The sequence below is a fragment of the Oenanthe melanoleuca genome, chromosome 1A (assembly GCF_029582105.1).
Source record: "Oenanthe melanoleuca isolate GR-GAL-2019-014 chromosome 1A, OMel1.0, whole genome shotgun sequence".
In the NCBI taxonomy this organism is placed as follows: Eukaryota; Metazoa; Chordata; class Aves; order Passeriformes; family Muscicapidae; genus Oenanthe; species Oenanthe melanoleuca.
Window position 1 is genome coordinate 490257 of NC_079334.1, and position 21248 is coordinate 511504.

The 21248-nt window shown below is 39.6% G+C and overlaps 1 protein-coding gene across 1 annotated transcript in view; it reads right to left on the reverse strand.

Moving 5' to 3' along the window:
• The window catches only part of PLEKHA5 (pleckstrin homology domain containing A5), a 142363-nt gene that overhangs the window by 2935 nt on the left and 118180 nt on the right, over positions 1 to 21248 (reverse strand). The window contains 13 exon segments of the mRNA XM_056511691.1: positions 2813 to 2897; positions 4016 to 4161; positions 4938 to 5059; positions 6244 to 6402; positions 8881 to 9090; positions 10357 to 10472; positions 12761 to 12878; positions 14379 to 14425; positions 14675 to 14786; positions 15703 to 15804; positions 17065 to 17214; positions 17349 to 17429; positions 17993 to 18055. Coding sequence (XP_056367666.1) covers positions 2813 to 2897; positions 4016 to 4161; positions 4938 to 5059; positions 6244 to 6402; positions 8881 to 9090; positions 10357 to 10472; positions 12761 to 12878; positions 14379 to 14425; positions 14675 to 14786; positions 15703 to 15804; positions 17065 to 17214; positions 17349 to 17429; positions 17993 to 18055 — 1511 coding nt within the window.

Below are 21248 nucleotides of genomic sequence, written 5' to 3' on the forward strand. Positions count from 1 at the left end.
TAAGTTATGCTATTTTAGCAACACAATGTTGTCTGAAGAACTCAGGGGATTAAACACAGCAAAGAATTCCTAACCTGATCCTAGCAATGCAGGTGTAGAACATAATAAAATATCTTAGGAACCAAAAATCTGTTTTCCTGATGAATAATACTGCTGTCAAGTTATTTTGACAGAAAAATGCAAAACCAAGACTTCTTCCCAAATCTACAGCACTTGGAATAAAAGTGTGTTTACTCTGAGAGTTTTATCCTGTTACACATGGTCACCAACCTAAAACCAGTAATAACAGCAAAGATCCTAACTAGTCCTAGACATGCCAGGCACATTTTGAGGAGGGATGCAGAATTATGGAGTTGCTACACTGTACTGGCAGTTCAAGTGCTCCACCCAGAGCTTGCTGTATTTTGGTAATTGCTGCAAGGACATCTATAAATAGCTTTTAACAGTTCATTGGTAAAAACGTTCCTGAGCTCTGAATCCAGGTGCTGTATACAATTTCATTATCCCCCATTACTCAGTGCAAATGCAATGCTTAAAATCTAGCAGGGTTAGTGGTACACACAGAGATTTGTCTCTGCAAAGTAAGGGCTGGGACAAGAAAGGAGCCTTGTGTTAAGGGGCTTTTCCTTAGTCCTACAATGTGCCACCAATTCCTGTGGCAAATTCCCATGGCATCGTGCCAAGAGTATCATTTTTCTAATTGACTGTAAAAGCCAAATACAGGTATTACCTCTTCATCCCCTGAAATCTACTATACATTTTCCAGATGCTGCCTGAAAAATTTGGTTGCATATGACCAGGGCTGATCCTACAGCTTGGAAGTTCCCTTTGCCATACAAGACTTCTGGAAAATGAGGGATGCTGAACTGCTGTATGTTAAAAGATGTGCCAGAATCTCTCAGCAGAGCACTGGAACACTGGGACCAGGCCCAGAAGGCAAAGGGCAGTAAATGCTGCAGGCAAGCACTGTGCTCCAGCCCTCTCCTCCTATGCTCAGCCCAGCTCGTGGCACCAGTTTGTTTTGGAACTCCAAGGAAACAACCAAGAGAGGCATCCAATGCAGCAATGTGGAATGTACATGCACACAGCTGAGAGCTCTCCCCAGCTCAATGCACTGAGCAGCCACAAGGGATGTGTCTGAAGCTCTGCAACCCTCTCTCCATCAGGCTGAGGCAAGTGCAAGCAGACAATCAGACTGACAAGTGCCCTTCCACATGGACCCTTCTGCAATTAAACAATTAAAGCCTCTTCAGAGGCTTTGGAGGGAGAACTGTCCTGAGCACAGAAATAAATGCCTCACCTGCAGAACTGGCTGTGGGGGTGAAAGTCTATTCCTATTCATTTCTATTTTATTTAGCATAAATCCTGAAGAAAATGAATTTGCTGTCTGATCATCTGAGCTGGAAGCAGCTTAATGCAGTTGGTGATGGATTTCTGGTTGCTCCCCCCATCCTGACAGGTGCCCTGTGCCTACAGACAGAATTCTGCAGCGCAGTTTCACTGTCATCCCTGACCCAAAACTCAGCTGATGGGGGAATGTTTCTCCCATTTAAAAAAGAAGATGCATGATAAACATGTGTATATTTATACAGTGAACCTGAAAAGCATTAACACACATCAGTACTTCCAGAAGGAAAGTCCCACCCATTGTTTTTTAAATAGTTCTGTAATAAAGATTTTGAATAAAAGTTCAAAAATTCAAGCTAAATCTAATCATGGCAGAGCACACCCATCAGGAAGTCAGGAGCAGTGCCAGGACTGAATGTGAAGATGGCATTTTCCACTTCCACAAAAAAAATACATTTTAATAATTCTCCTTTTTTTTAAGGAGTATAAATCGTTTATTGCCCTTAGTTCATGGTAGAAGGTCTCTGTAATGACTAATAAGCCTAATTTTGCTAAAATGAAACCTTGGCAATTGAGACTGGGACAGTAAATTTTAAAAAATGCATTTTCAGATCTCCTCAGGCTAAATGACTGAAAATGTCTCAATGTAAAATCGTTATTGATTTTAAAGCTTTCTTAAGTTACATTTGCTATGGCATTTAACAATTCCATTGAAACAAAGCTCATTCTTTCAGTGGAAAGCTTATTTAAACAGACATTTCCTGACAACAAAGAAATGTGGATTGATTTAAATGCTGGTAAAGTGCTGAAGCATTCACACTGATATCCTGCTAATTTTGTTAAACACTTGCCTAAACAAACACACACTTTATATTTCCATTGCCATTCATTAGGTGGGTAACACCACAGGCAGGAACATGTAAATCTGTGTAAATCTGGCCCAACTAACTTGATTCCTAGAAGCAATCTTTGCCAGCAAAGAGCAGCTGGGGAGGGCTTGCCCCACAGAAAGGATAAAAAGTTCTGTAATTGCTGTTTCTATGAATTCCTCAGGCCATTCCCTCCTGGGCATCACTCAGCCTGAGCTCTGGGTGCCCACTGTGCCCATGAGGGAAGCATCAGGACCCACCTGCAGCTGTGCAGGGATGCTCATGCCTGAACCCCTGCTGGTACCAGCTCAGCCCCCCTGTAATTCCAGGAGCCACTGCCCTGCCAGCTGTGGAGAACACACTTGATAAAGCAATGAGCCCTTTGCAGCTGGACAGGGAATGCACTCCTTGCAAGCAAATCCAGACACAAATTTGTTTTCTGGCTGATTTCTATTCATCACTGCAGGCAACTCTGTCTTGCTGAGTATCAGCTACAGGTGTTTCTCACCCATACAACAGCAGACAAATACCTGGCAGAGTATTAGGAACAGGAGAGGTGGGAAAAAAAGAACGTACTTCTCTGTAACTATACACACATGAAATGGGATCCTTCTGTCAGCTGTGTCTGTGTGGATGGAGCTGGTGACAAGGATGATTCTGGTGAAGAAGGCAAACTTTTCACTGCGAGTCATACAGCAAAACAAACAAGAATACAAGTTACAGAAGCCATAATAAAGACAAGCTTGAAAAATCACCATTTCAAGCCATAGCAAATATAAGCAGAAACAAATGAAAGCCACACAAGTAAGGACTTAAAATCTGATCAGCACAAAAATGCACAGCTTCAAGGGAGAGCACAGCTGATCCTTAATCAGGCTCAGAAATAACTAGTAGAACAGCAAACACATGAATGCTGCTGTTTTATGTTGCCAAGAAAAAGAGGGAAAAAAAGAGTAGAATTTAAGTAGTTGGGATATGCCCAGACCCACCTTCATATCCCATCTCAGATTAACTGAGTTTTTCATTCTGCTGAGCAGTACAAAATGTACATCCAAGTTCTGGCTTTGATTATCAAGTCACAGAAAGGATTGCTGACTGCACTACAAAGGTCCAGATCACCTTTTATATCCTAAGTTGAAACATTTGGCTTCCTTAACCATTCCCATCAGCAAATACTCTAATACTGTCTTGAATTCTATCCTCTCCCTTCCTCCTTCCCTACTCACTCCCCTCTTTTCTGCCTCCTTTGCATACAGCTTGGCTTTATTCCACTCTTCTCTTCTTGAAAAACAGCCCACCACCAGCCATTGTACCAGTCAGATGGTGTTTTCTGTTTTCTTCATCTTTCTTACTCCTAAAAACATGGCCAAACTGGGGTCCTTTACTTGCTAGTTTAAAATATTGGAAACTCTCAATAATTCCACTATTTTGGGCATACCTAAGGTCACTCAGCAGCAGGGAGTAATGGTAAAAAGTCTACACATATCCAGGACTGAGATGAAAAAAGAAGGATTTGCTTCAACCAACAACTTCAGTATGACTCAATTTCTGGCAACAGTTATTTAAATCCCTGAATTAGCAACTATAAAAGCTTCATTAAAACCTCAGAAAAATGGAATTTCTGTAGCTGTCCACTGGGAAACTCTCTTTCTGTACATTATAAAACTGTACACTTCACATGCAGACTACCTCAGCATTTTCAATTCACAACGGTTTCAGAGCATCAAAAGACACAAAATGAAATAAAGTTTTACATATGTACTGGATAAACTGTGCTTCAGTCAAACTCTTTTCCATACCTGCTGCTGCCTGATTTCCTTTTGAAGACTGTGCTGCTAATTCAAATGAAGACACAATCCCTTCTTGTTCTTGAACACTAAGTACTTCACTTTCTTCTGAGCTGGTTTTGGGTTTGTGGTTTGCAACTGTGGTCACATTCTGCAAGCTGCTTAAAAAAAGCACAGCATTTAGAACTTGCTCTAACTTAATTTCAGGTGTTAACCACTAACTATAGCAGCTATAATTTAATTTTCTCCTGTTAATAGAAAAAAGTTGCAACTTGCAAATCCAGGTAGTATAAATTAAGCAGGCACTTTGAAACCCTTCTATACTCTGTGTAGCTACACTTCTGGAAAAGCACCTGGAATTTAATTCCTTTCCTTTAGACACTCCTGCTGGAGGCTCCTGTGACAAAGTTATGGCCTGATGTGAGAACTCACTTGGTGCAACTTAAACTGAAGTTATGAATTGTGAGAGAGGAATATCCAAGATATAATATAATATCCCTCTAACTGTGCAATGCTGCAAAGTGGTGAGGTAAAAACTAAAGCAGGAGATGCAGAGTAAGATGTTTGGTTTGCTCCTAAATATCAGCAATAAAGAGCATGCTAAGGAAGCACTGGCTGAAGTGTTCATAATAAATGGATACAAAGCTTGAACTGACACTATTAAACACATTTTGGAGGCCAAAGCAGATTAGGAATGCATTCTGTTTATAACAGGGACAACACTTGAAAATAAACATTGCTTCTCTCACCAACTCATCAGCTCTGACTGAACCCCTGCAGCAGTTAAACTCCCCCTAGATTTCCCTATATGTAAACCACTCAAAACCATATAAATAAACCTTTCCAGTATTTATGGCAGTTGCTTGGTCCATTCAGCTAATAAATACAACATGCAAGTTTAAAATAGCCTCTGAACATCTTGTTTGATTTTTACCTTATATCACCATCATGTGTTTCTTCCAATTTATTTTTCTTTTCTGCCTTCTCTTCATTATTCACTTCTTTTGAGTCAGATACAACATGTGCATCTGATAAAAGATCATCAGTTTTTGACAGCTATAAAAAAATTGAAATCATGAAACAAAAAGCTGTAACACACACTAAGTGGCAGATAAGAAATACAGTACCAGGAAACAGTTTTATTAACAGACAAATTTTGCCATCATGTATACTTAGTAACTCAGAGTTACATAACTTAAGAAATTTTTATCAGTACCATGCAGGTTAATAGAGTTATCCTAAAACTTATACCAGAGGCCATGGGCAGGGTTTGACTTAATAACTTCCAGAACTTCTCTGAACTCTCTGGATTGCAGCCTGCCTGCTTTTTTGTGCTATCCCTCTCTTCACAATGCCAACAAAAATCCCAGATGCTCCAATATTTTGTTGATAAGACTGAATGCTGCTCTTAAAGTGTGACTGCATATAAACAATTTGAGTGTATTACACGATTTTCCTTTGGAAATATTTGCATATTTAACAAAGCAACAACCTCTCAAAAAGGAAGTGCTTCTAATGGATAACAATATCAATTTATTTGATTTTATACCACTCTCCATCAGGTATATATTTAAAACTAAATACAAAATAGGAAAACAAAAGGATGAATAAACAGAAGAATGATTAACTGAGGAATATGAATGTAGAAGAAGAAAAAGCCTGTACACAATACTTTAAAAAATATTGAACTATAACTAGGAAATGATTTTGTAGAAGCAACTCCAGTAATCCATTCTTCACAGTCAGTCTGGTTTTGCTGAATGTTAAGGGCCCTTTAGTACCAGAAACACCAAGGTAACTCCCTGCCAGTTTCAAACTATTTCAAGGCAGAAACCAAAGCAGTGACAAATCTCTAAAAGCACAGGTACTGCCCACTTCCATGTGTACTTTGTTGTGTCAGCTTTATTCTGCTTTCTGTAAACTATGTGATGCACTACAGCCAAACAAAAATTCAGGGACATTAAAATGGCTGTCAAAAATTACACTGGGGTAGCCTAAACAATGAATGTCAATGATTGTTATTTAAAGAACATATACAAGAAAATTCAATGCCTCAGCTACAGACAGATCTGACAAAATTTAGTGATTCTCTATGGAATATTGTATATGCAAGAAGTCTTTATCTTCCATGCAAAGGGAACTGGCTCACTTTCCCATACTCTGGTGTGTGTGTGTGTCTCAAAATACTTTGTTACTGCAAGACAAGCTGATGACTGGTTTCACCAGGAATAGTTCTGTACCTCTTCAGTAAAACTTGAATTATGCTCCTGATCTCCATTGTTTTTCAGCTGTGCTATTTCTTCTCCAGGACTTCCATTATTCTGTTTCAAATTATTTTCTCTACTGGTGCTCTCTGACTCCTTCATGTTAGCAGACACTGCATCATCCTTTTTCCGATTCTGTGGAACAAAATTGGGACATGGACATATTGTTACAAAAGTTATCACAGTCTCAGCTCTGAGCCTCGGGCTCTCCTCTGACTGGTTAAAAAAAAATACTTGAAAAAACCTTAAGCACAGATTGCAATAAGGAAAATGGAAGTCATTAAGGACGTGGAATTTTCTTATTTTGTACCTCTGGAAACAGTTCAGCCTGTCTTTGTCATTTCTTTGTCTGTAAGATTATTGTACTTTCTGCCCTACCTTTCTCTCCAGCATTTCAATGTCACCCTTAATCTTCTGAAATTTCATTCATATTTAGCTCAGTCACAAATCAGCTTAGCAGATTCTTACTTGCATTCATAAGCACTGCTCTTTTCATAAAATATCTTTTTCTGGTTTAAGGAAAAAAAAAATCGATAAAAATCTGCTTTCAGCACGAAATTCCCAGTGTACCTGCATGCACTTCCTCCAATTATCTTGGGTATCCTCCAAGCCTGTGGTGTGAACTGATTTAATAGAGGACAACACACTATCTGATAATGGCAAAGGATATTAATTATATCTTTAAAAAAAAAATCTGCTGCACAGAGAATAAGTTGATATAAAAATGTAGAGGAAAGATGGTAGAGGTGACTTTAAGACTGTGCACTGTGAACATGGTATTGGCAGACCCGAGGGGAGGCTCATCTGAGAACTGGAGCTGAGAAAAGTAGGAGCCAAGGAAGCAGTAAATCTCACAGCTGAATTCCTGTGATCTAACACATGCACTCTGTTAGAGGAAATTCCACCTAAGTCAGTTCATAAATCAGTGTCTTGGCTCTCCTAAATTAAAGTATGCACCCCTTATCATATGCTTGTCCCAACAACAGTTGTGAAGCAACTTCCTTCTGTATTATGGTAATGACTTCAAAATTACACAGCAGGCCATTTATAAAATCCCTTTCCCCTCTGATTCTTAAATAAGTGAACCACAGTCGGAAAGACTTCCAGCAGTTAATGCCATTGCACCATTTTTCTAGAAATCAATAGACATAAAAGCTATGCTATTAGGAATAAAAGCTATTACTCAGCATAATACCTCATCCTGGGGTTTTAGCCAAATAGCATTCTGGAAGAATTAAAGTTGTGATAGAAAAAGTGACTTTGTGACATGGACTATTAGCTAAATATTCAATTCAGAGATCTTCTCTCTTACTCTATAAATTCCTTATCATCCTCAGAGCCCTGATTTCACAGGGAAGATGGGGAACATGGTGCAATGAACAGAATTTGGGCCATTCCCCCACCCTGTGCTGTCCACCCAGCTTCCCCACCTGGAGGGATGGAGCAGTTCCACAGGGAAGAGGGAAAGCTGGAACACCTCTGAGAGAAACATCTGCAAAGCTCTGCTTCTCCAGAAAGGCAGTGCCCATCACAGAAATAGCTGCAGGAGCTCCCTTCAGCAGCACTCCTGATGCCAGCCCAAATGCAGATGCTCTACTGCAAAGGCTGAGCTGGAATTCAGAGTCTTCTGGGGGTGCAAAGTTCTCAAAGATAAAGTAACTTAAAAAAAGCTCTGTAGCAGCTTATCGTGCTGAGAGGGGAAAACAACAACCTCAAATGCAAAGCTAAAACATCTCTGGAAACACCTGATTTCCTGACACTACAATGTATTTAATCTGCTTTTGGAAAGTCAGATGTTTAAATGCCTACAAAACAACAACAACAACAAAAAAAGAAGGCATTTCCTTTCATACCAGTAGAAAAACATATAATAAAAAAAAATTCAGTATACAGTGTGGTCTGAAGAGAAAAGTATTCCAGAAGATTAAAAACCTGAAGAAACCAAAAACCAACCAAAAATCAACTCCATTAAGCTACTGGAAAACTAACTTTAAATATTTAGAAAGTAGTAGTCTGCCTAATATCTGCTCTCTTGTATCTGGGTTTTGTTTGTTTGGGGGGTTTTTTAGATATATATTCAGAGCATTATTTCCTGGTTAATGACAAGCAGTTATATCTTCCTCTTCTCTCCCCATCCTCTACCTGTGAATAAACTTTTTAGGCAAATAAACAAGTTTAAGAATGAGTGAAAACAAAAGTGTGGGCTCTATTTTAATGTATTTATGGGCTCAAACACCACAGCAGAAGAGCAGGACTTAGGAGCCCTGATCATAAATACACATTCCTACCTAAACATGTTACAGATGTTGGAATACACTACACTGCACAAAAACCAGCACTGACTTTGTTTCAGCATCAAGGGAGTCATTATTCTTGTTTTTAGCCACAAACATTGAGCTTCACATTGTTTGCTACATTTGACCAAACACCCCAATGCTACCCAAACCACAAAGTGCAATCAATGGATGTTTTCCAAAAGACAAAGAAGTGGCTTTTATCTTTAGGTGTAAGCATGAATGCTGTCCTTTTGAGTCTGTCACTCTACATGAACCTCAATAAACTCCTCTGGATTTAACTGGGCCCATCAAAGCTGCTGGTCACCGTGGGACCCACCTGTGCCAGTTTGAATGGATTATCCCTGGCAGAGGAGCAGCTCTGGGAAGGAGCCTGCTCTGAAACACCAATGATGTTGAGTCCTTTCCTCTTCTCTCTCAGACAGGCCTGCTGGTGTCTCTTTATTCTCTCCATCTGCTCCTCCACAGTCATCCGAGGCCGTGAGCCCTCTGCAAGGCACAGCTGCTCCACTGCACTTCTTGGTCTTTCCTTAAAGGGAACAGAAAATACACATGTGCTTCAAAAAAACTAAGATTTCAGACTGGTAACTTAGCAGGAGAGGTCACCCAATGATTTACTAAAGAGTAGAAAAATAGTGGGCAAATAAATATGTATGTGAATGAAAAAAAAAAGTATAAAAACCAATTATCAATAAATGAACACTGAAATTCAAACTAAAAGGAAGGAGTAATTTGCTCTTCTGACCAGTCAGATTACCATCACCAATGATAAACATTAAGAGAATGGGTAGATGCTCTCTCAAAGCCACTCTCTCAAGCTGAAGCAATTTATCAGACATTATAAACTGGCAAACACAAAATATTTGACTAAGACAGAAACATAATTGAAATTTAATGATCTAGGATATTTACACCAGTTGATGTAATAGTTATTTCTGCCTTTTTATTTCAAGAAAAACTACAGCTGGGCATAATTTAACTGTAAGTGCAGGCTGAAACAAAGTGAATTTATTACCACTAAAAAATCTGTAATTCTAACCATTATATTTTCCCCAAAATAACACCCATTTATGTACTCTTTTCTTGAAATTCACTGGTTTTCAGGCAGATTTGTACTTCTTATGACAAATAAAAATCGACTTCAGGCTAATCAGCTGCAGTGAGCACATTTTCAGTAACTGATTTCAGTTATGAGAAGTGGTATTCTTTCCCCAGTCCAACACCCTGGGAGTTCCTCTCTCCTCTCCCAGTCTTCTCACAACTTCTGTAACTATGGCAAAAGTTTTCCTCTCATTTGCATGAACTATATGTAAATGTATGTTTTTAACCCAGACACTACAGACCTGTCTAATCTGAAATTCTGAGCTTATTACCTGCATGCTGCTTACCATATCCTTATTTTGGGGCTGCTTTAGCTATTTACCAAATAATTTTAGTATTGAAATAAATAAAAACCTGTGTTTTTTAAAGGGGTGTTAAATTGCCCAATACAAGTGTTTTAAAGTGCTTTCACACAAGTGCTTTCAACTCAAGCCTGAACTTCAGCAGATCAGTAGATTTATCACTTATTTCTTGCCCAGTTTCTCTCCATGCAGTTTAACACACATGGTATTTACAATTTTATCATTCTTGCTGTCTCCACTAATCTAGCATATAATGCTTTTAATACAGTGATTTTTTTTTTTAATTTTTTTTTTTTTGGAAATAAAATGAAAATAACTTTAACTTTTGGAATGACTACCAAACTTCAAAAGGAACATGTTCAATGCTCAAAGGTTATTTTTATTTGAAGTACCGTTCTGAGATCTATCTTCTTGTTCTTCCTCAGAGTGACATAGGATGCTATTGTTGAGGACTCTGGCGTTGGGGATTTGGTTCTGGGTGGCACAACTCCCACAGGGAAATGTGAGCCTGCAAAACAGCAAAGCAACACACTCAGTGCTGTGCAGAACACTGCCAAAACTGCTGCTTTCTGCTCTGGAAAAGCCACACTGTCAGCCTTGGGAACTCTTCTCTCAAAGGCAGATTCAGAGAGGTACTGGGTGGGTGGGGGAGGACACTGCAGGTCCCAGCACACAGGATCTGTGTGCACACCCATGCTCAGGTCTGTGTGAGTGAAACCACCCTGAGCCTGGGCACTGAAAACAAGGCTGAGGATATTCTGCTATAAACCAGCAGTCTGGGACTCCTTCAGACATGAGAAAGGGTCAAACACAGCAGAATTCCATTGTCTTTTTGTGCCACACAGGTCACAACTATCCCTCTGGTCTCATATTTACCATGGCCCCACTTCTCTTTAATTGCTGGTGTTTGAAAAGAGAGGAAGTGGCTGGCAGGAGAAGGGTTCAGTACAGTAACGTGCACTAGAAAAACCTTCTAAGTTATCTATTTTTAGAACCACCCTCCACAAGGAACTACCATCATTTGATGATGGTTGATGGTATGACTTCTCAAAACAGCACGACAGAAAAAACTCAGAGAGGAGATGCCTTTAAGTTTCTTTCCTTATCAGCTTAAAAACTCCAGACAGAATGGCACAAGAATGTTTCCTGCCCAGCACAGATCTGTGTCTCTTTATTCTGTATTACACACCATAACAGAACTGAAACAATCAGAAATGGTTACTTTTCCTACTGCTTGGGGATTGTCACTATGGGTGAATGCCCAGAACAAGAAATGTCTGTTAGAAAAGTCATATGCTCAAATGAAAATCACAGCTACCATAAACAACAGACTGAAGGAGTTTTAGAATATACAAAGCCCCTCCCAGATTGCTCCCACTGCAGCTAATTCTGTTCCACACCTCTAACATTATTTATCTTAGAGGAATTTGCACTGCTGCTTTCCCTGACTGAGGACTGTTTTTCTACAAATGGACATAATAAAAGAATTTCTGCCTTTGAGATAGAAAGCAGATTGGGGTGCTTAAGAAGTGTTGGGTTGCTTTATATAGTCAGTGTGGATTTTCATATTTTGACTTTATCACTACTTCACCTCTTGACATAAATTACTGTGAATAATCAGAAACATCACAGGTCAATAAAACCCAGGCATGTCGTCAGAAGGACAAGTTTCTCAATTTAGGTCATTGATGATTAGCAAATCTCAGGATAAATATTCCCTTTTTCACCACCAAGTTAACAGATATTTAATTATGTGCCTTAACATTGTATCTCAGTACCATACCCCAGAGAATCTGAATTGACAAACTGTGTGGTAAGGGCAGGCTTAATTATACCACAGGGCCAGTCACATAGCTCATACCCAAACTCTATGCTAACCTTAGTTTTAAAACCTCTATGATCATTCTGATGAAAACAATATCTTTGTACAATCATAATTCTTGGTAAAATTGTGTTATCATTGCATCAGCCTGCTCTGTAAATGCTCAGTCAAAGCACCAGAACAGAGGGCAGTGATCCTGCTGGCACTGACAACATCAATCCTGAGGGTAAAAAACCAGCTAAGTTTAGGCACTTTTTCTCAAAGCTCTTAATATGTTTTTTGGGAGGCACTAAAGCTGAGCATTTTTCTGAAGTCACCTTTAACAAACTATTCTGTGTGTTTTAACAAACAGAATTGAGAAGCACTTCCTGGTAAAAGACTCTACCAAGCAATTAGTAGCTTTTATGGGAGCTAGATGAAGAGAAGAATCTAAAGCATTTAGCAATTGCAAAGACCTTTATTGTCTGTACACTCCAAGGTCATGATCATTATTCCTATTATATCAGAGGACAGAAGGCAATTCAACAATTACAAGATTAAAAAAAAGAAAAAGACATTGTTTCCCTGCCTTATGAGAGCCTGAAAACTCTGTGGTGCTGCCTTTCTGGACGTTCCAGAGACATAACATCGGGAGCTTGATTCAAAAACTGAGTAATTGTTCAAGGGCAAGAACATAAAATGGGTAATTGTTCAAGGGAATGGTGTGTGGGGAATGTGAGTGATGTGATTAGACATGGTGTCAATAAGGATTTCAGGGCTGTTGCTGAGCGTAATGTTTGATTTTTCTGCGGTGTAATTGTCTGAAATTTCTCTCGTCATATAATTAGATCATTATTTTATTGTGGAAGCTGTTCCATCAAACTGAGAAATGGGCAGGCTGCAGAGACACAAACCATGAGGCAGCTCCCACAGCTGAGCTCTGCACTCCTTGTGCAAAAGCTGCAGGGTTGCAAGCGCCGTGCCTGGGGACAAACCTTTGGCAGAAGATTCTGATTCTGAGATTGGCTCTGTTTTCTCTTCACCATTAGACTCATCCACTTCTGCTACTGTGGTCAGCTCGGGCTCGCTCTTATAAAGCCTATAATCAGGACCCTGAGGAACATCAAGGCATCAGGTAAATAAACAGGCACTTTGCAACCAGCACTCATGTCTTAAGACTCAAACCAATTATTTTGTGATGACTCTGCTCTCACTTGAAGACGGTGTTCCATCGTTCAAGTGGTGTGGCAGGAGAATTTTTTGGTAGTTAATTTGAGTAGCAACATTTGCAGACAATCAGAAATTACAAGGAAAAAATTGCCATAAAAAGGCAGAGTTGTGGGTTTTTTTTTAATGATCTTCTGGAAACAAATTGGTATGAGCTTCAAAAACTGAGCCCAGAGTTTTTTAATGCACTAATGAGGAGAAGAATCTAAGTTTATGAAATTTAAGTCTTAAGACAATTTATATATGCACAGAACATATGACAAGAAAATGTGAAGAGCAAATGATGCAGCTCTAAACAAACCGAAATGAAAGTGGAACCACAACACAAAAGTAGCCAGATGGGCAAACAAAAATGGTGACTGTGCAGAGGGGGGAGGATGCTGCAAGAACAGCGTGGCAGCTGCAGCCACTTACACAGTAAGATCCATTTCTCTGATATGCTTGCACTTGGTACATCCTCTTCTCTTCTGTCAGATGTACTGGGCCCCTGCTATAACAGAGCAAGGAGCTGCTATCACTGGGCAGAGGGGGGATTATGGGAGGATGCTCTGTAAAGTCATAGGACCGAGGGAGTGGAGGACGAGGTGGGACTACTTCCTCTTCCTAAAGATTGTAGAATAGTCACCTTATTTAGACGTGTGCACCTGGTACAGTTATTTATAACTCAAAAACAGAAATATATCACCATGCCTACAGCAGCTACAGATTTTGCAGTTAAAGGGACAGTGTCACATTCAACAGAAAAAAAAATAAAATTTTAACACCTGCACTTCCTGTTGGACATGTACAAACTCTCCAAATCGTACTTCCAAAAATTAAATCCATTATCTTTTGAAAGATTTTTACATAAACACGACTTTTAGAAAGTTCTGCAAGTCAGATGCATATTGCACACACTTCAGGTATTCATGACAATGTCCCTTTAAAATGTGACTTCTAGCCAGATTTTCAGAGGAATTGAACATTTGGGAGCTCCCACAGCTTCAGATCCTCTTGTGGGTGCTCTGGCCATCCGAGAACCAGGCTCTATATCTGAATAAACATATAAAGCAATGTGTTTCTTCCCATGAAAACTGTGGTGGGTAAAAAACATATCCATAAATCAGGGCTTATATTTCTATGGTAAGAGCCTAGGGAGAGGAAAAGGTAAGAAATGGAAAAGAGAAACATACCAGTGAGAATACAGAGACACAGTACAAATGAGCATTAGAATTACTAGAGGAGGTATCAGTCTTTAAAACTAGTTCATAATGCCATGTTTTTACAGAAAATAATACTGAATACATCCTGCAGACAGCCTTAAAATAGTCACAATAGTGCTTGTTTTTGTCATAGCCATATTACAACTTCCATGATGCTAAAATAGTAAATATGCTAAAACCATACCTCATTTTTATATTTAATAGAAGAAAATGTCCTTGATACCATGATGCCTGTTTGGGGGAAAGGTATAGGGAAAAAAAAGAGAAAAATGATTTTCAATAAACAGCTTTTACAATATGAACTACAATCTGTTGCTATCAAACAAATACACCAAGCATCAACTTAAAGTAGTATTTGCTTTGCTCTTTTCTTAGTTATTGTGCCATTTTTTCAAACACACAAATGGAGCAACAATGGAGCTTATGCTTTAAAAATTTATATGATCCAATTTCATTTCCTGTGACAAAACCATTGCTCACCTGCCTCAGAAGAGCTTCTTTGCTGTTTATGTTTAAGTAAACCCTCCATGACGTCCTGAATTCTCCACAGTTCCTTCTGAATCTGAGCACGCTGTATCCCTGCTGATTCAGTCTGCCAGCAAACACAGCATATATGGCCAGCACATCAGAATACATTGCAAGGGGGGAAAAAGGGAAAATCTTTCTGTCATGCTGGACTACACTGTATATCCTCTCACAGCGAAGGAAAATAAAATGCAGTCATGACAGACACTCTCCCATAAACACTCAAACACTGTCTGCAACAAGAAGTGTAAGACTGACTGATTCCATAGTGCCTCAGTCAATTTGAGGGCAATCTGCTAATTCCAAGTTCACTTCAAGAACAGAATTTCATCTACAGTCTCCAAAGAAAATCCAAGCAGACTTTGCACAGGAGACCCACACAGAGCCCCAGAAAAGGAAGCATCACTTCCTACCCCAATCAGGTGGGGATGAACACAGTGCTGGATATAAACCTATTAACATTCAGGGACATGCACACTGTGGAACAATCAGTGCAAGTTTTCCACATTTTGGGCTTCCTCGTAATCTCTTGTAGCTGCACAGAAATCAACCCCTGGAGCAAAGACCCTGCAGTGCAAAGCACACCCAGATAACCTATCCCAAATAACCTGTGCACACCTCCACACCTCTGTGAGTGTCACTGGGAGCTCTCCCTGGAATCCAGCACCAGCCCTGGCCAGTCCTGCACTAAAACACACAGCACAACTCTTGGCTTGTAAGGCCTGAAGCAACACCTAGAGCATTTCCTGTAATCCTTTCTCTTGATAAAATGATTTAATTTTAAAACATTCTGTTAAATGGAAGCGTTCGTGCAAAGATGAAACAAAACAAAAAGGAAATCTGAAGACTTCTTCAGAACTTACAAGGTAGAAAAATAAATTAAAAGTTAGTTCACCATTTGTCCCCCCTGTTTTCATTTGTATAGTTTTAAAACTCAGATAAAGTCAAAGTGAATTGAGTGTACTTTAAGATCTTGGCCACACCTGAATTTCTCCCAGCCGATCGAGCTGCTCCTGCATATGGTTCCTTGTTACAGTCACATCATACTCCAATTTATCATATTCTCTCCAAGCTCTTTCCAGTTCCTAAGTACATAACAAATGTAAAGAATTATGGATGCATGTTCAATTTAAAAAAAAATTTTTTTTCTTCTTTTCCCAGTGGCATGAAACTTCAGGAAGTGACACATAAATAGATATCAGCAATAAATAAACAGACACATAATTTAGAGAATGCAATGTTTAAACAGGTTTTTGATTTCCTAATGATAGTGAATGAAATTCAAACAAACAGCACTTTGTCTTTTCACTAACAAAAAAAGATAGGCAAGGGCAAATCCTTCGGAAAACACCTTTATAGTCAGCAGGCATGGGGATCTTAAGCTGTCTTTCCAGCCAGGCAGAAAAGCCACAAAAATGGATGCAAATTTGTCTCTTTTATCACCCAGAATACACATGTGTGAGTGCACAGCATGTGTGTTCCCAGGCAGTGCATTATGCAGGGGAATCCTCTGAAATATATTCTGTATTTATTCTGTGATTCTGTGAAATGAAGCTGTGCAGCCCTGCCTGCCTGGAGTGCCCCAGCACACCCCTGCTTTACACATCTGCAACTGCCAACACCACGAGGAAAAGGTGAAAAGAAATTATAGATTCTTCTCTGAGGTCAGCCCCACCACCTCACTCCTGCAGCCTACCTCAATTTACTCATTTAGAATAAATTAAAAAGTTAACGAGGGAAAGTGTATCTTGAGTATTTCCTCTCCCCTGGTTCCTTTTCTGTGTCCAACCAATTCCTTCGACAAGACAGCCCAACGTTCAGACTGCAACCAGGATTTCAGGGCTGGCAGCACATCAGTTTATACCTCAGCTACCCCCTGGAAGCTGACACTGAAATAAATACATATTTGGATGTATCTGTCAGTAGGCAAAAATTATTCATTGTCATTTCAGCACAGAAACCATCACAAAGGGGAAAAAGGACAGTAAACAGCAATTTCCTTCTTATCTCACCTTTTTTTTAAAGACTTTTGGAAGTGCATAATTTGAAAGATCTTTTAAATGTAATGGCCCACTATTAGAGAGACTATGGCAGTCCTGCAGCTGCTTTTGCTTAAAATAAGTGGAAGAAAGTTTGTGCTTGACACTATTTTGCCATCACATGAAATAGCTTATTTGCATTATTTACTTCTTCTGTTTTCTCATATTTCAGAGGCGATAATTATCGCCCCAATTAAGTCAGTATGCACCCATTCCTGGTTAAAACAAACCAAACCAACAGCACAAAAAGAAGCAAAGCAAAGCACTGAGGAGCATGGAGGAACGGCTCCAGGAGGTGGCACTCACTGCAGTGGCCCGGGACACCTCCCGGCAGGTGCTGAGCAGCCCGTTCTGCAGGTCGTCCCTCTGCAGCACCACGCTCTGGATGGCTGCTGGGTTATCTGCATGCATCTCTATCTCCTGGCTGGCTGACAGCAGGGCTTGCTCAAGCGTGTACTATGGGAACAAAAAGAATTATTTTTAATGTTCTGCATCGCTGGGCTGATTTTCACTTTATTTCAGCTATCAGTGTTCTGGTAATAAGCATGTAAAATAACATCCACTTTAGGTAATAAATACAATTGTCCTACTTTCTCCTTGTGTAGCTGTTGAAGCTTCTCCTCCAGTGCTTGCACAACTTTATCCTGCTCACATAAACGGCTCAGCTTAGCCTAGTACAGAACAGAAAATTACCACAATTAGCATCTTGTTATTTGCATCTCCAGAAATCAAAACCTGACTTGATCAAATCATTATCCCAGTCTGTAGAAAATGTTATTAAAATAAGAATTCTAAAATTATGTAGGCATCAGTCTTGCATTTTCAAATTACTTAAGAAACCCCCTTAAGAAACTATGAAGTGCTATTATAACTTGAAGCAGCATGGCTCAAAACATGTAATTTGTGATTCTACAGCTAAATCTTTACAACTTAATAATAGGTATTAAATTCCATTTTAATTTACATATTGCTTAGTATTACAAAGATGATTTTATACATTCACAGTCTGTCCCATGGTTTTTCAGGTGACTGTCTCAAATGGTCAAAATTTCAGCCCAAAATGTAGTATTTCCTGCAAGTCAGGAGCTTATGACAGAGACATGTCCCTCTATATCATGATTCAATTTCTGTTGGCAATCATCTGTATGAAGTGGGTTTCAAACCCAAAAGGAAAATTATAAATAAAGAGACAATTACCAAGATTTACAAGGAAGAAGGAATACAAATGACTTACATCAATGTCCAGCTCTTCAGTTCTATATTTGTATAGTGTACCCCTACATTCTTCTTGTGTTAACTATAAGGAAGAATAATATTGCCATAAAACAACTTAGTTGGACTATGAAAATGAAAACTACTGTTCAGCTTAAGTTTTAACACAGAAATCAGCTTTTGCTTGAAAGGTAAACCTGCCACATTGAACAATACATATTTAGCCAATATACATGAATGAGGGTAAATAAATGGAATGTCAAGCAGACTGTCAGTAGAGCTGCATTACATTAACAGGCTGTTTCTAATGCAAACTGGAGTTTCAAAGATGTACAACCCAATCAAACATGGATTATGTGGGAAGATGAAATTGGCAGAATACATCCAAATAATGATGCATCATTGTGTCTAAGGTTTGTTATATGAATTCTAACCACAGGGGCTCACTCTACTCTGATTAACCATTCTAGGCCCACTAAGGGCAGGTGTTTCACAAGCAGGATGATCTGATGTGCAGCCAAAACCACAGCAGAATGACCTAAGTTTACAACATACATGTAAATATCCTGTTAGATATATCCAGTAAGGGCCAGCACTTTTCATATAGGTTTTTCATATAGATTTCCTACTTTTCATAGGACTTCCTTCCCTCCAACAGAGCCCCACCAGAAATGCCACAAAGGGAAGCTCTTCTATTTTATCTTTGGACCTAGGCAAACTTGTCTCCTTGTGCTGGTCAGGATGCCAAGTACCTCAAACTACTTTCATACAGCTCCTCACATTAAGTTCCTAATTTTTTCAATCTGCTACTGACCAGTTACAAGATTTCATCATGTATTTCAAGAAAAAAGGCAGCTCCCCATTTTAGAGTGAACTGTCACACACAGCAACTACTTAATACCCTGTACAGCAAGGAAGGACATAACACTACCAACCTTCATACTCTATTTAATTAAATCATTGTGTAGACAGAGTCCCAACAGAGATGCTTTTCTTCCACATGTCTGTCATAATTAGGTTATTGTGACTATACAAGAAAGACTACTGAAACACAAGTCCATGTTAAGGGACACTTATAAATAAAAGAACTAGGGAAGGGTTCATGAGATAAGCATTCCAAACATAAAACAAATCTTCAACACACTCAAGTGTTTCATTTCATGATATTATGTCCACATACCTCATGCAAATGTACCTGGTGACAATTTAGAAGTATGAATAGTGTATTTACACACGCACAATAACTTTCTTTGAAATGGACGTTTTATGAAAGTGAATGTTGGAATATGAAAAAAAGCCACAGCACTTTTGCACCTCATGAATGTCACAAAAATTAAGATATCTATTTAAACTCCCACTACTGTAGAGTTGTGTTGTTTTACTGTTGATTTTATCACAATGAGAGAAAAATGAGGAATGGAAATATTTAAATAAAACTCATAAACATGGCCAAATGTCTTTAGCTTACAGAGGAAACCTAGTTATATTTCACAACAAGATTTTACAGAATGAAGATTATCCCCTATTAAATAAATACACCTTTCCAAGTCACTGCTCAGCATTTTATGTGGCTTGGCTGGAAAAGTATATTGCTTTTTCAAGCCAGTATTTTTTATACTTCTTTAATAAGAGAGACATTTATTTTTTTATCATTTCAACCTTAATTATAGCCAAGTTTAAAACAGTTTGCCAATTCAGCATCCCTACCCCTCTGTACCTCCTGAAAAGAATACTTAATCTTAAGTACTCAGAAATGAAAACAGATTTTCAAAGAACACTATAGCTGTGCTAATTCTTTTTATTAAAATCCTATCACACTTCTCAAACTGCTCCCGACTTCTTGCTTGGGTCAGCAGCAGCAGCTCCACACAACAGCTGGAGTGCCCCTTCATTTTAACATTTCCACTGCAACATTTTCCACAGACTTGGCCCAGAGAGTGCCCAAGTAACGTGAGCAGCTTAATCCAGCAGTGAGAGAAGAGCAGCTCCAGGTCCCAGGGCACATCAGGAATGTGCTGGGGCGAGCAGAGCGGGGTGCGACCACATCCTGCTGGAGTGGCAGGAGCACCTCACAGGCAAACACAGTGACACATCCCAGGCAGGGCAACAGCCCCACAACCTGCAAAGGGCATTAGAAGAGCTCCAGTGACCAAACCATCCATCTGGACTTTGTGTCACGTTCCACAAACCCTCTCTTGGCACACGGCCCCTCCAGAGCCCTAGCAGGCAGCGACTCCAGAGCAAGAGTGCCATCTGCTGAGGCAGCCACAGGAGCTGCTGCTGGCCTCCCTCCCTCCAGCTGCCTGCCTGAACAAAACCCCACTCCTCCTCACCTGGGACAGCACCAAAACCCTCCCAGGCACAGGGAGCAGCACCCCAAGACCCGCGAGCAGAATTCACCACTCGTCAAACTGCACACGCAGAGCTTGGCCAAACTGCACCTTGCAGGTGAAAAAGCTAAAGTGACCTTCACTGATCCTCCCTCTGGGCTCAGAAATCACCTGCCACCAGCTGCACAGCCCCACCCCTGTCCCACAGCAGTACCAGGTGATCCCAGAAAGGCAGAGATCCCTGTGGTGCACACACTAGATGGGACTGACACAAGTGCTTGAAGCTATTCAAGCAGCTGATACTAAGAACACTGCAGTGACAGCTTTATTTCATTACTCTGTAAGCTATCTGCAGATTCCACCAACTGCTTTGATTCAGTCAGTATCTAGGAGGCTGTTTCACACCCCAAGAGCACGCTCTGCACCTCTGCAGGATACTGCACTTAGGAAATTAAAACAGCACAACCTAGGAGATTTTCTTGTTGAGCACAAGATCAAAATCAAGATTTCCAGAAGGTTCTTTTGTTTACTTATTGCTTTTAAAAATATTTCTTGCTATTAGGAAGCAGGGCAAATGACCATTTAGCCCCACTGAGCAAAGTTTTCCTCTAGTTTTGAATTCTGTGACACAAAACACTTCAGATACAAATTGAAAACACAAGATTTTTAGATTGGACCTTGTGTTCGTAACAAAACCTGAAATGTCTCAAAATCTAACATGCATAACAGGTTACATGTATGCAGCTCCTATACCATAAGTAAAACTTCCCTATCCTTACAGGGACAAAAAAACTTAAGGGCTATTTTTCTGTTGCACTCAGATTTAATTTTTCCTCCTTAAGGGAACTCACACACATAAGAGGAATTGAGGAAAATTTTGCTTTTTAAAGTCAGCCTGTACTGCTTTAGAGAAAAAGATTAGAGAACAAGATTAACACTCCTCACCTA